At 33.0% G+C, this 16,405-nt stretch overlaps 1 protein-coding gene across 1 annotated transcript in view; it reads left to right on the plus strand.

Moving 5' to 3' along the window:
- Positions 1 to 1,326: 1,326 nt before the first annotated feature.
- The window catches only part of LOC118186738 (uncharacterized), a 71,450-nt gene continuing 56,371 nt past the window's right edge, over positions 1,327 to 16,405 (plus strand). The window contains exons 1-4 of the mRNA XM_085808589.1: positions 1,327 to 1,543; positions 8,046 to 8,306; positions 11,529 to 11,837; positions 12,128 to 12,319. Coding sequence (XP_085664715.1) covers positions 1,496 to 1,543; positions 8,046 to 8,306; positions 11,529 to 11,837; positions 12,128 to 12,319 — 810 coding nt within the window. The 5' untranslated portion in view covers positions 1,327 to 1,495. The remainder of the gene's footprint in view (positions 1,544 to 8,045; positions 8,307 to 11,528; positions 11,838 to 12,127; positions 12,320 to 16,405) is intronic.

Genomic DNA, 16,405 nt, shown 5'->3' on the forward strand with positions numbered 1-16,405 from the left:
AGGGTAGATAACCCTCAAGTGCTTTATTGTAATATAAATAATGGAACCCAATCTAAGTGATTGGAAAATCAAGATTCGGGGATTTGCTGATTGTATTTGTGTTAATCAAAAACAGGACGCTGGATTCGTTCAGACGGAATGAGTGTTAATAATGAACGTATTATAGAATCATTACGCAAGAAAGCCGGTCCTCCACAATGTTATAGATGGCAGGGATTTTTACACAGTTCCTTGCTCTGCACCAAAGACTGGATATGCGTCCGTTGCGGAGGCAATCATAAACCTATAGAATGCACACATAGTCGCGACCAGCCAGCCATATGTTATCACTGCAAAGATCCTCATCCAGCCAACTTCTCAAACTGTCCGGCCACACCAAAAAACAAACAAGTTCAATTCCAACCCATCCCTCCACCAGCAATCAATCCCTGGACTAACAGAAGCCAAGACTTTCCTCCGCTGACATCAAACAACGGTAACGAAAATCTCGCTCAAACTACATTCAAAAAGAAAATCCAACAGGAAAACTACCATCATCACAGAATCCTCCCTCTCAGACCTCTTTGACTTCTCTTCGATAAGGACAATCTGGACAATAGTGATACAAAGACTCGAAAATATTAAAACCAAGAAATCACCTCTTGACAAAATAATCGCAGTAGTCAAAATCATTGAAAAATAGGAAATCATCTTAAATTCCAATAAATTCAAGAACAGGTGCAACATAAAAAAATCCACACAAACGGTCTTTACCATAAAAAAGATGAATTATCCAACTTCATTATTGAAATTGAACCTGATGTAAACCTAATTCAAGAGACTCACCTTAGACCAGCTCTCAAAGTACTATGCAAAACTTGTTTCTGCGCAGCGTTAGCAAAACTGACATATTTTGTTAATATCCGAACTCGGACGACTAGATGCTAACAGCAGACAATATCCGTATCGATTATGTGTATCGAAAAGTTCTATATTGAATATTGTCAGAAATGTTTACAGTGAAATTTAGGAAGTTAACATTCTTATAATGATTGTTATTATTTAGAGATCGGCAGGTAGGTGCTATGTTTGCGTTTAATATTTTTGCTTGTAAGCTTTTATCTCGTGTAGTATTAGCAGGATTATCACTTTTGAGAAGCTATTGAGCAATCGTGTATTTATTTATATATATTTCTTCCAATTTTCATATATTGTGTACATGTTCGCTTTTAAGCTGCAAAAAGTTCTTCAAAGCTTGTTCGTGTTGTTATTTAAAACTTTTTCTGTGATTTTTCTACTCGTGTAGTTGTAAAGTGCATTAATATCCAGAATGAAGCCACAGGTGGTTAGCGCTCTTAGACTGAACTGGCGCTAATGTCAAATCACACCATAAAATTTTTGGTATTTCGTGAAATAAAATGACCTCTTGCTACCAATGTAAATGTTAATTGACACGATCTTTTGCTGATGTGTTTTTATATTATTGTCGACAGATCTAGTTTTTGTGTTCTGCTACATGTCACACCCACTTATTGAGCCTACACATTTTCATACTTTTGCTAACGTAAGAAACATGTACAAGTTCTTGAGAAGGTTGATTGTAATGTCTTAGATAGTTTGGTATTTGAATTCTAAGAAAAGATATACTAAAGAATTTAAATTAAAGGAAATATCTTTTTAATTTTGCAAAAATTCTCTTTGTAAGTTTTTTAAAATTTATTAAATGGTAAGTAATATATGTATGCTTTAAAGTTGATACATCTAGAATATTCTGATTTTCCTGTGTGGCTATTTGTGAACTGTAACTAATAACAAGGCATATTTTGTTAAAACATTTTTAAAAGTATTACCTAAATATTTTCTATGTACATATAGAAAATATTCATAATATAAAGTAATATAATTTCTAATAATGCCATTTGTATTATGGCCTTAAGTCTCTAACAAGTGTCCCTTTCCTAACAGTATTTTAAAGGCAAAATTTCTTCTAAGTTAATAAATGTTGTAAATTTGATAAAAATGTAAATTAAAAAAAAAAAAAAAAAAAAAAAAAAAAAAGGCCAAAGCAAATAGTTTGTTTTTCTCCTGTAAATTTTACTTGTGTGCATATGAATAAAATAGGTTATTATAAAACAAGAATGCTTTAAAAACTTACAAAATTGTAAGTTTTTAAAGATTGTAGACATTACATTACATTGTAGATGTAAGAAATTGTTCTGGTGGCATGAGTAATATAAGGGTTTTCACATAAATGCTAATATGTTAACAAATTAGGATATTTGATATGTAAAGCACTTTTATCCAAAAGAATTTTTTTTTAAATTTTCCGTGGTGAAGAAGATTTAGATACAAACTTGCATAGTTTAACATGTTTGAATATCATACAGAGGAATGGGGATTTGTGTATTAGCTGCTTACCAAAGTACCATTCCTGACTGTGATTCCGGTGAACATTCTGCAAAAAGTTGTTCTGTACTTTTCAGTAAAGATGAGTGTATTTTTCCTATTATTGTTTCAATATTTATTTTATTTCTTTGTTTCTCTATTTTTTTTTTTTTTTATTAAGGAAAGGTAGAGGTGACTTTTTAAAAATTTCTGCTTGAACTTCAGGCTGTAGATTTTGCATTGCATTAATTTTTTAATAACCTTTTCCCTGAAGAAATTTTTCAGCACTAAGTTTTTTCGTCCCATGTTGATTTTTATTGCATTTTACATCGCACATTTTTATATTTACTTAAAAATGAAGTAGAAGTGAATCATTGTTTCCAAGCATGTGATATGTCCAAAAAATTTTGAGTGTTCAATTTCTTATGCAGTGAAACTGTATATGACAGTAGATATATTATTATGGAAATAAGATGTCAACGTCAGCTGACAAAATGTTAAAATAAGGACTGGGAACTTAGATAATAAATAGATAATATAAAACAAAGGTTGATCTTTGGATTATGGTAACTTGGCGATTTTTTGCCGAAAATTTGGCGACCAACTCTGCTACAGCAACCCTCTATTTTTTTTTTCGCCGCCATTTTGTCTTCACAAAGTAAAGACATGTTTCTTTTCTTTTTATTTACTGAACACTTTTTCCAACAATCTACTAGCCGAATTACACTTATGCTAGAAATTTTATGTAACAAAACTGCTTAATCATGGCAAATATTAACTGCGAAATTGGGAAAAAGTGCACAATTGCAAACTCCTTGCATGTTTTTCAGAATAGCACATACGCATAAACCATTTACACATCGACTTATTTTTACTTGAAAAAACATCCCAGAATTGCACAAAAATGGCATTGCACACACTCTTAACTTTATCCATGTACACTGCTATTTTCTCATAAATTACAAAAATTTGCACGAAAATGCAAAAAAATTCTGTGAATCTTTAAACTCGGTAAAAAGCACATATATGAAATTACCTGATCGCGAAAAAGTATATACCCTTTCCAAGGATGAACATTTCCACGTATAAAATAAATAAAATATCCAAAAACTTTTACCTCTAAATTATCTATTATATTATAAACGTCACCAACGAATTCATACCGCAAACATTACAAATGGTTACAAATACTTAGTGTCAAATATTTAAATTATTTCCATACACGTTTACTTCAACTGAAACGTATACCAAATTCCTACAAACATAAAATTCACAAAATAACTATCATTTAATTAAAATATCACTAAACCATGTATACGTCGACTTATTTTTACTTAAAAAAACATCCCAGAATTGCACAAAAATGGCATTGCGCACACTCTTCACTATATCCATGTACACTGCTTTTTCCTCATAAATTGGAAAAATTTCACGAAAATGCATGAAAATTTTGTGAATCTTTAAATCCGGTAAAAAGAACATATATGAAATTACCTGATCGCAAAAAGTATATACCCTTTCCAAAGATGAACATTTCCACGTATAAAATAAATAAAATATCCAAAAACTTTTACCTCTAAATTATCTATTATATTATAAACGTCACCAATGAATTCATACTGCAAACATTACAAATGGTTACAAATACTTAGTGTCAAATATTTAAATTACTTCCACGCACGTTTACTTCAACTGAAGCGTATACCAAATTCCTACAAACATAAAATTCACAAAATAACTATCATTTAATTAAAATATCACTAAACCATGTACACGTCAATTTATTTTTACTTAAAAAAACATCCCAGAATTGCACAAAAATGGCATTGCGCACACTCTTCACTATATCCATGTACACTGCTTTTTTCTCATAAATTAGAAAAATTTCATGAAAATGCATGAAAATACTCAAACGTATTCCAAAATACTACAAACATATAACTCACAAAATCATGATCATTAAATTAAAATATAATTAAATTAAAAAACACTACTTAAAATATAAATAAGCACATACACTAAATTAATAAAAATTAGATTACAATCCTAATTACTTTAAACTAAATCATTGCTAATAACAATTTTCCAATTTACTCCTTACATTTAGAACAATGCATAAAAATAATAGCCTCAAATGATTAAAAATACTAACTTACCTAATCTTCAGAATCTTCATTACGTGGCACGCACATTTCCACTATTTCACACAACACACAATGAAGCTTAATACAAAATAATATAGTACTACAGTTTTCCAAATTTCCCCCCCTTTTCTGATTAAAGAACTGTAATTTGTCCATTAATGTCACATGACATATCTCATGATCTCTCATTTCCCTCACACAAAATAATGCGTAATCGGAACTGAGTCAAAGAATTCCTTAGAATTTCTTTGAGTACTTCTCACATTATTACCAAAGTCCTAGGTAGTAACCTTTATCGCCTCCAAAATGTTGCCAAACTACCAGTTACCATATTCTAAAGATCAGCCAAAACAAATTCCAAATTTGGCCTTCCAGATGCCCATATTTGGGTGGAGATGTACGTTATTAAAAATTTGATGCCTCGGTACTTTTCCGTTCTGCCGGCGATAACGATAAAGTCGCTAATAATGGTACAACTGATGCCAAAAGGAATATCTTTGCTGATAACCTTTTACACTTCATTTTCAAAACAAGTTGCAGCCATTTCTTATTAGATTGATTGCTTCTTTCAATACTGGCATAGAATTACATAGAATTTTTACCTGGATAGTTAAATTTTATACCCTAAGACCATTCGCGCTAATTAAGTCAATTAGGATGCAATAACACAGCTCACCCGAAGGCGAAAATATAGAAAAGGCAAAATCAAGGGTTAAATTCATCAATTCTAATGAGAATACACTAGCGAAATAAAGCAATGCGGTTTTACATAATTTCTGAGTAAGATATTCCTACGAATTGAAATAATTCTTGCATTTAAACTTGTATTCTATGTTAAGATTTAACTTGAAATTAATGTAGATAATTACTGAGAGAATTAGTTTTTTTTATAGCATAGTTTACGTGAAATGAGATCACATGATACGAACTGACGAATCAAGATGTTGAACCATGAAAGCGTAGTAAATTTTAAATGATTGTCTTTTTACAAATTTATTGTCTTTATTTACTGGCTTTTTACAAAATTTTAAACCATATTAAAATGTTTATGCCTTCAAAATAAAAAATTCTTAGAACTAACATTTGTTAACATTTTTTATGTGTATGCTGTCGACAACAAAGTCTGCTTGGTGAGATTTGCGCCGGCGAAATGGAAAAGTACCGATGGCTCTAAGTACCACTGTTTTATCACAATTGCGAAAAACATACATACATTTATGCTGATTCTTCATTATTTAAATTCTTTAAATTTAAATAATTTATATATAATAATATATGATTCTAATTGCAAACACAAGAAAAATATCAAAACTAAAGGGTGATATAAAAGGATAGAGGACCTATCCCGCATATATAACCATTAGGGATACACATGAGAATGAAAAATACATGTGTATTAACAAAGTGTGAAATATTCACCTCATAAAAATATACTGTGCACATTATCAATAAGGAAAAATAAACTCCTTTAAATGCCATGAACGTGCCATAAAAAATATTTTCTTTAAAAAATACATTTTAAAGATATTCTCAAAATCATTCAAGGATCCAATAAAAGTATCAATTAAAAATCTTTAAAAAAAAAGAATTTCCAAAAAAACAGTCATATGAAAAAATAATTTAATCCTACCTGTATTCAGGAAACCAGTGATTTAAAAAGGTAATCCAGTTTCAGCATCAACATGGAAACTGATGAAAACCTTCACCAAAATGTTCTTCAGTCATTCATACTAACATAATATTGTAGTGAAATCACAAAATCCATCCGGGTTGCTCAAAAACTTCCTGCAACAGCACATGAAATTGCAGTATACTTAATTCAGATAAGTTCTGGACCAGAAGATTTTCAAAAGGTCCTCAAGGCTTAAGAATCACAAAACATTAGCCAACAGTTAAAAACCATCTTTATTTAACATTTAAAAAAGAAATCGCATCTTGCAAGAGGCTTAAATGTTTAAACATTAACACACATGAGCTGACGTCGGACATCGGCAATGAACAGGCAAAATAAAGTGAGGAATAAATAGTAAGTCTTGGCAAAAAAGTTCAAATTTTTATCCCTGCACTATGGCGAGCACATATGCATATTGCACAGCAAAGATGATTGCTGCCACTCTCAGCAGTGAGGATTTCCACAGTATACTGAAAGTTCTTGTGGTCTTATATAGGAAATTCTTTGAACATCTGAAATAATGAATAATGTTAAATTTCTTTTACTGAAGCAAAGCAGTAATAGCTTGGTATTTAAAGTCAACACATGATTTTGTTTATATTTCTTAGCTACTTTCTTCTTGTTAGACAGAGTCTACTATTTTTGCTTTATTTTATAAGCTGTTGAAGTATATTATTTATTAGATTTTGGTCTGTCATTACGTAACTACTGAAGTACAAAATGAATAAATGTAAGGGATTATTAGATATACAAGGTAGTATTAGGGTATGCTGTTATGGAAATCAAGCCACACTGTGATTGGTTAGTGCAGTCCCCCATGTGACTGTCCCATGGTTGTTCTTTTAAGAGTAATGCCCTCTGGCTCTTCGTTTGGCAGCCTTAGCTGTGGCTTTTTTCATTCCTCAGTTGCAAAGAATACTGTTATTTTCCACCGAACTGACTTTTTGGCTGCGTTCTGCATCCTTTAGTGTATCAAATAATAATAGGTTCACTTTTAAAATGTAAAAATTGTCCATTTTATGTGTTTAAAATGAACCTCCTATCTTGTAAAGTGATTTCACTAAGAAAGTGCTATCAGTTTCACCCAAGTGCTTTATACATACACAATTAATATTTAGATTAATAATTGAAATTAATACATTTTGAAATCTTATATGTGAAACTTGTAACTTAAACATTATTTTTTAATATTATGTATTACTTTTTTAAGTTTTAGGTTAGTGCTTTAGTTTTTTTTATAAAGTTTTAGGTTACTCTATCATTGACCAATAAATTCTTTGATGCACAGTTGAAGAATTAAATGTATAAATGGGGGGAAGGGTTTTGTGATTTAAACTAACACTGGATAACTTAGATTTTTAAGTATTTTTTAAGTACGTGGCTGTAACTTTTGGTAGTCTTGATTTTGGGACTGGGTAAAAAGCTCTGTGTTATATTGTGTGCAAGTTGATTCTCTGCATATTAATGATGTATTTCAATAACTTTCCTGTTTTTCTAAACTGTATATATGTGTAAGCCATCTCACCTTACCTTTGCTTTAAGTAAATGCACATTATTTTTCATGTGTTTTAGTTGCAGCACTAGTCTTTGAATTGGGTCTCACATTTATAAACTTTATTCTGGAAACAAACTCTGAAAATTTTGGAATGAAGAGTTTAAAAAGAAAAAGAAAATTTATTATTTAAAAATGTTTGAGACCAAAAAATTAGGTTATTTTTAAAAGAAATGTTTTAGACCAAAAAATAACCTCATTTTAATTATACATAATTAGATTTTTTTTTAGCTAAATAATAGCAAGAGTTTTATTTCAGCAAGAGGTTTTTAAACACATTTATTCTTACTTTTTTTTTTTTTTTTTTCAACAGGTAATCTGTTTTGAAATGCCTGAAAAGAAAAGCAACTCAGATTCTAATAAGATGCCTTCAAATCAGTGTGGCTGCTGCCCATATGGATTTCATATAGACCGGGATTTTGTGAGGTATTGTGATTCCTTGTACAATACTGCTCAACTGGACAAATTAAGGCAGCACAAAAGGGAGAGAAGAAAAGAAAAGAAAACTGTTGAATCCTACTTAGGACTTGGCAACATCTGCTCTTCACAGTATTCAGAGCCCAACCATACCACTGTAAATCTTCATAATTAATACTTTTCTAGTAAAGATTACATATTCATTTCCTAATACCTGTGTATCCTGGAGTTCTTTAAGATCTCTTTTTTTGAGGGAGGTGTATTTACATTTTATTGTATTAGAAATTGATTATTTTGTATTACTGCTTTGTTAAAATTCTAAATTTTCCTATGCTTCTGTAGTTCCCCCCTGCAGTTCTATGAAATTATACTCTTGTATAATGGATAAATCCCCCCTTTTTTTTAAAGGAGGGGGGGGGAACATTTTCTGAATAAAGATTTAAGTGAATAATTTTTGTAGAACCTCCAGAATTTTATTTAAAATGTAATGATTGCTTTTAATACAAAAATAAGTTGATCCAAAACTTCTTTTTGAATTTCTCCAAACTCTCAACAACGCAGAATTTCTCATCTGCTTGTGTATATTGATGTTATGAGGTATTTTTTCTGTTCTCTCCGCATGCTTTTATGGTGTAATTGGGAGCATACTCGCAACATATTCAGGAGGTCCAAAGCTCGAATCCTGGTGAGGGCATTGCTCATTTTTCATGTCTAGAGCATCAAAACCACTAATGATTGTACACTCATGTCCATAAATTAAGGATAATTCAGAGTCACGTGGAAATCGAACTCTAAAATAAATATATCACCTGTAAAATCACTACACACATCTTCAAGAATCATATGCAAATTTCAGGAAGTAACCAGATGACACTGATGGTACGTCACAATGACGAGAGTGTAAGAGAGTGAGTACCGGGATTTTGTGAGGTATTGTGATTCCTTGTACAATACTGCTCAACTGGACAAATTAAGGCAGCACAAAAGGGAGAGAAGAAAAGAAAAGAAAACTGTTGAATCCTACTTAGGACTTGGCAACATCTGCTCTTCACAGTATTCAGAGCCCAACCATACCACTGTAAATCTTCATAATTAATACTTTTCTAGTAAAGATTACATATTCATTTCCTAATACCTGTGTATCCTGGAGTTCTTTAAGATCTCTTTTTTTGAGGGAGGTGTATTTACATTTTATTGTATTAGAAATTGATTATTTTGTATTACTGCTTTGTTAAAATTCTAAATTTTCCTATGCTTCTGTAGTTCCCCCCTGCAGTTCTATGAAATTATACTCTTGTATAATGGATAAATCCCCCCTTTTTTTTAAAGGAGGGGGGGGGAACATTTTCTGAATAAAGATTTAAGTGAATAATTTTTGTAGAACCTCCAGAATTTTATTTAAAATGTAATGATTGCTTTTAATACAAAAATAAGTTGATCCAAAACTTCTTTTTGAATTTCTCCAAACTCTCAACAACGCAGAATTTCTCATCTGCTTGTGTATATTGATGTTATGAGGTATTTTTTCTGTTCTCTCCGCATGCTTTTATGGTGTAATTGGGAGCATACTCGCAACATATTCAGGAGGTCCAAAGCTCGAATCCTGGTGAGGGCATTGCTCATTTTTCATGTCTAGAGCATCAAAACCACTAATGATTGTACACTCATGTCCATAAATTAAGGATAATTCAGAGTCACGTGGAAATCGAACTCTAAAATAAATATATCACCTGTAAAATCACTACACACATCTTCAAGAATCATATGCAAATTTCAGGAAGTAACCAGATGACACTGATGGTACGTCACAATGACGAGAGTGTAAGAGAGTGATATATAAGGAATACAGGCAAAGAAGTAAAATTGTTCGCAGACATTTTATAAGCATTTCAGTGCAATAACCGAATAGTTATGACACAAAGGACGCATTTGGATGATTTTTTACGTGGTAGAATTATCGGCCGTCTGGAATGTGGGCGTACCCAACTGGAAGTATCAGATGAACTTGGAATTGCCCAGAGTGTCATCTCCAGGCTTTGGAAACGATTCCAAGATGATGGTAATGTGAGTAGACGTTACAGCACAGGTCGCCCCAGAGTTACAATGCCGAATGAGGACCGGTATTTGGCAGTTACTGCCAAAAGAAACAGGCAGAGCACAGCCTCAGACCTGTCTCATCAGCTCTCTTCAGCCACTGGTACGACAATTTCAAGGCAGACCATGTACAGACACTTAGGGCAGATTGGTTCTATATGCTCGTAGACCTGTCAGATGCATTCCACTTACTGCAACTCACTGTCCCCTGCGGTTAGCGTGGAGTAGAGAGCATGCATTGTGGACACCGCAACAGTGGACTTGTGTGATGTTTTCCGACGAGTCCAGGTTTAGCTTGCAGTCTGATTCGCACCGGACTTTCTTATGGAGAGCTCCAGGTACCCGTTACCACCAAGAAAACATTTAACGACACCGTTACGATGGTGCAGGAGTGCTCGTTTGGGGTGGAATTATTCTGGGTTCCAGAACTGACCTGCATGTTCAAATTGGAACCATGACAAGCCAAATCCATCGGGACGTCATTCTGGAACAACATGTACGTTTGTTTCGGGGCACTATGGGCGCACAATTTGTGTTTATGGATGACAATGCCTGTCCTCACCGTACAAACATCGTAAGTGAATGCCTTCAATCGGAGGATATCACCCATATTGACTGGCCAGCATTCTCACCGGACTTGAATCCAGTAGAGCACGTGTGGAACATACTTGCCGACGAGTTGCAGCCCGTCAACCTCCTCCTACAAGTCTTCCGGAACTTCAGAGAGCATTGCTTTTTGAGTGGTGTAATATGCCCCAAGATCAGATCGATAATTTGATACTCAGCATGCCTAGGCGTTGTACGGACTGTATTGCATTGTCTGGGAGACATACAATGTATTAACAATCATACCAACCATGTAATATTGGTTTTTGTAAATAGGTTTTTTTTTTTGTTTTTTTTTTGTAATTTGCTCCAGGGAGAAAAAATCGCTAATTTTTTTAATAATATCAAACATATAGCATCTTTTTTTTGCTCTTTACCTTTTGTTTAATAAATAAGCTTTACAAATAAGTCAAATTTGTTTTGCTTCTAACTCTTCCTTTGCCTGATTTTGCATTATCCTTAATTTATGGACATGTACAATGTATTAGCCAAATTTAAATAATCACATAATTTATTCTTTGTTCTGAAAATCTTCTGTTTATTAGGATGAAATTATTTTAAATAGCAAAGTAATATGCATCAAGTGATAACAGATCTCATGAATGAATAAAAATGATCATGCTACTCAGTTAATATATTGAGAAATGCTTTTATGTAAAACTTTTATCTTTCTCTGCAGGTTCGTCAACATAATACTTTACCCAATGATTTCTACTTAAATAGTGAAAGTTTGAAAGATGCTGTAACAGATTTTGAAGACACCTGGCAAAGAAGTTTGAAAAAGAGTTCCAGTAGTTTTGCTGTTTCTGAAAAGCGAAATGGCTTCAAAGTTAGCAAGGATTTAGCTACTTGTGAAACATCTGCCATAACATGTGCCTCTATGGAAAATAAAGAACTGTATACAACTACGTTTCCTGCTGTTCAGTCTCGTAGTAGTTCCATGAGCTCTGTGTCTTCAACAGCCAGTATTTTAGGACCTATGCCTGATGTATGTATACTGTTGCATATCTTTCTGACTGGGATATCTGTTATGCTTATTACTTTAAAAAATTAATTCCAATTTTTTGCAATTTATTTTATAAAGTCATATGAATCAATGTTATTAACATTTATTTATTAGCAAAATAAATCTGAGAACTTCATTTTGAATTTAATATTTAAGTAACGAAATATGCTAGCAGAAATTATGCATTTTTGCTCTTTAAATATCAGAAACGAGAGAATTTTTCATCTACTAATAAGTATATTGATCGAGAGTTTCATTATTCTTAATTCCAGGCTTCACGTATTTCTTGTATGTCTGACCAGATGACTGCTGCAATAGCCACCTTATCAAAGCCCATTTCTAGTTCTTCCAATACAGTTGGAATTCATAGGTCTGTACTTACTAACATAAGAGCTCAAATGGCTTCTAGCTTACACCGAATGCGGGAATTGGAAGAGCAAGTAAAATCTATTCCTATTTTGGAGGTAACTCAGACATACTTTGCTTCTTTTCTATCTCTATCTCAATTTTTTTTATATATATATTGAAAGATCACATGGTTATTTCCTTTATATTTGTTAAATCTGCAGTCTTTACTAGTTAGTTACTTGCTCATAATCCATAGAATATGTTAGCTCTTAAATATTAATATATTTATTTATAACATAGCTTCATAAAGTAAGGTCTAATTATAAAAATGTTTTCTGTGATATGATATTGTCACTAAAGTGACAAGACCAGTCAAGTCATTTTGCATAAAGTAGAAAATTTTAGACTATCTTTAATTAAAAAAATTAACATGTTACAATGCATATCTTCAATTTTGAGAATTAGTGAAATGTTAATTGGGAAAGTGAGGTATGATTACATGATGTACCATTTCAAGATTCTTTAGGAGTATATAGAATTTCTGTATTCATATCACATTGTTTAAATTATATTTTATGATTGTTTTATACTTATTATTTATGCTGTATCTTTAAGTGTGTAACATAAAGGCTTGTAAACATAAGTAAAAATTGGACATAAAAATATGTAGTTATGAACTGTATGCAAGTACTGCAGGTTTGGAAAATGTGAAAATGAATGTTTGGCACTTTTTGATTTAATAAATTTTTAGGAAAATCAAAAAGGCTATTTATTTTAAAATTTACTTTAAAGTACTGAAGATACATGTTTATTCTTTTTTCATCTTTATGTTTTCTGGATTTTACATGCATGCATATAATTCATAGCTTTTATAATACTTATATTGCTAGAGGAGGTTTGTTGAAATGAGATACCATTAGTACATTTAACCCGCATAACCAATTATTATCTTGTTGAAAGATGATCCTGGCTGATGGAAAATCATTGGTAGTATAATAAGTTGCAGAATATTGGTAATGTTTTTTGGAAAGACCATTAAATTGCTGCAAATAGTCAAAAGAATCTTGCATGTGTAAATTATGTGACCTTCCTTAAATGTGAACTTTGTATACTGCAATACAATGATGTGAGCTCAGACGCATTGGTTAAGCCTTTCCTACGCAAGTTTTGCAGTTACCGAGTTAAGCAAAATTCATGATTTATTGGTGAGTACAATATAACTAAAATCCTATACATTCCAAATGAACCAGCATGAGACAGATGACCATTTAATACAGGCAAGTTGACCTGGATTTCACTATTGGCTACTGTATGGTATTTTTTCCACATGTAATATAAATACAAATAATTTCTTGAAGGCAAGTAGCCCTTGCATGGCTTAGCCTTAATCAGTCAACCAACCCATATATATTCCATGCTTCAGTTGATAGATGTAACTGTTGATAAATATATATCAAAAGATATTGCTATTTGTTCTATTATTAGGGATTCATCATCGTGCTTGGCCTCATATGTTTTGCCATAACTGATGGAACAAACAACTAATAAATAATTCATCATGACAGTCCTGCATCCAGGGCTTGCAAGTTCCTGATTCTGAATGCATGATGTTGAAGCTTTGAATGTGCTGTTGGCAGCTTTCACTATTGTACAATGCATCTAACTAGGTATCTTTCTAAATCTGCTGCTGCCGTCAAAATAGTTGTCCAGACAAAAGTATTAGTAATAAAATTATCTTACTGTGTGATCATACCACTTGATATGCTGAGTAATTTAATGATGTAACCAGTCCACTTTTATAGGTTAATGAAATAAACTGCTGTCAGATTTACTCTTATTTGTACTGTCATTAGGTGCATCTTGGAATATTGTACTTTGCTAGTACAGTCAAATACCGAAAATCTGCCGACCTGAAATCCACCAACTCCTAAAATCCACGAAGCCTCTTAAAATATAAACATAACATTCAGTTTATAGGTTCCGGAAACCGCAACATTGAGTACAAAATATTGAAGAAAAAATATTGACCAAATAATGATGTCATAATTACCGAATAATAATGACTCATAATGGAAATACCAAATTATTGACATCAAAATAAAATTTTTTTCCCTCTAATCTGCATCGAGGTAAAAAAGCAGATGATTCACTCAAACTCTTCTTTCAAGTTCACGATTCACGTTGTTGTGTTTTCTGAGCTTTGTTATTTCACGAGATTATTTAGTGCTGCCTTTTCTTTATCTGGATATTTTGTGGATAAATTAAGAATATTTTAAATTTCAGCCCTTTTTAATACAATGACAGAAAAGAAATGCACTCGTGATTTTTCTGCTTGCAACCTTGAAAAACCTAAACACATTGCATTGATGGTAATGCAAAAAGTGCAAATTCTGCAAAAGATGAGGGCAGGTTCCACTGCTCGATTAATAGCAGAATCATACGGAATTGCGACATGACTTTGTATGTTATACGAAAAATAAAGAAAAGCTGTTGAAATTTTACAGCAACAGTGATTCTAACACCGGAATCCGAAACCGGAAATCTTAGCATGAAGCAAAATCGGCAAACCTGGATGCTGTGTACATATAATACAGTCAATTTATATATGCAATAATAATTTAATGCATATAATAAATTATTGCAATAATGTATGTAATAATTTAATTAAATGTATCTAATACACCTTATTTATTTTGCACTTATTTACAGTCTGAATATTATGATTTATCTTTTCTGTCCTGAAATCCACAAAATCCAAAAATCCGCACAACCTCTGATCCCAAGCTTTGTGGATTTCTGGACTTTTACTGTACAAGCATTACCACAACAATCCTAGCCTGTATAATAGGTGAACTGTTCGCTTTATGCACTGCCCTCCAAAAGTTAAGGAACAGTATGTTTTTCAAAGCTTACCATTACAAAAATGTCGCTAATGTTTAACTGCACAGTTTATATGCATGACGGTAACGAAGCGTAAGAAAATATATGCAGAGCAATAGCTACCATGTTTTTTTTTATAGAAATGACTGCTTATAGGAGTTTATATAGGAGTTGGAGGAAAAAATGCAAAAATTGTAGCTTCAGTTGTTATTACAGTTTCTTGGACAGTATCCAGGAGAGCCTATCAATGTCCAGGAGAAGTCATTTGTCCAATTCATTGAGGTGGCAGGCAATCGGATGGATGGAATCGGATGGGAATGTCAGAGGTTAATGCTGCTAAATGTCTCTATGTCTCTCGTAGTCTGTATTGGTCCACCGACTATGGAATCAGTTTGTATCCGAGGGTTCTGTGTCTAGAAAACATGTTTCAGGAAGACCTAGAGTTAGACCATTATTTAGCTCTTTCGGCCCAAAGGAGAAGTAACATTACTGTGCCTCAGCTCATGGCAGATAATTTAGTGGCAACAGGAACAAGAATCTCAGCTAATATAGTGCACAGGTGCCTGCGCAATACAGGTCTGTATGCTATATCACCATTTGTTTGTGTCTCCTTGACCTGAGGAAACATAGGTGCCCGTTTATGTTGGGCAAGAGAATGCATCTCCTGGACCAGTCAACAATGGGTGTCTGTTCTTTTCACAGATAAGTCCAGGTTCACATTGGAAAGTGAGTCAGGTCGTCAGAGGATCTGGAGGGAACAACCACCCATATATTCCACATTGAAGCATGAAATATATGGGTTAATTGAGTGACTATGGCTAAGCCATACAACGGCTACCTGCCTTCAGGAAATGTTTTTTATTTATATTTCATGTGGAAAAAATACCATACATATACAACCAATCCCACATTGTGGAAAGGCAGAGTTAGAGAGGTGGTGGAATAATGGTTTGGGCTGGGATCTCTCTCGGCGGTCACACTGACTTGCATGTGTTCCATGGAGGAACTTTGACTGATATGAGATATCAAGACGAGATCCTTGATCAATATGTCCGCCCAGATACTGCTGTTATTGGTCCTGGATTTCTTCTGATGGATGACAGTGCACAACTGCACTGAGCTCAGGTTGCTGAAGAATATCTTGAGGTTCATGGTATGGAGCGGATGGATTGACCAGCTCAATCCCCTGACCTGAATCCGATAGAGCATATTTGGGACTGCCTTATGAGACAGATTGCTGGTTTAAGTCCTCCTTGAAGGTCGTTAGATGAGCTTGAACAAGGATTATTCCGTGTATGGTTGTTGCTTCTCATTTCACTGAC

Source organism: Stegodyphus dumicola, chromosome X1, assembly GCF_044657685.1.
Source record: "Stegodyphus dumicola isolate Sdum_Otavi_A_Nest chromosome X1, ASM4465768v1".
NCBI classification, from domain to species: Eukaryota; Metazoa; Arthropoda; class Arachnida; order Araneae; family Eresidae; genus Stegodyphus; species Stegodyphus dumicola.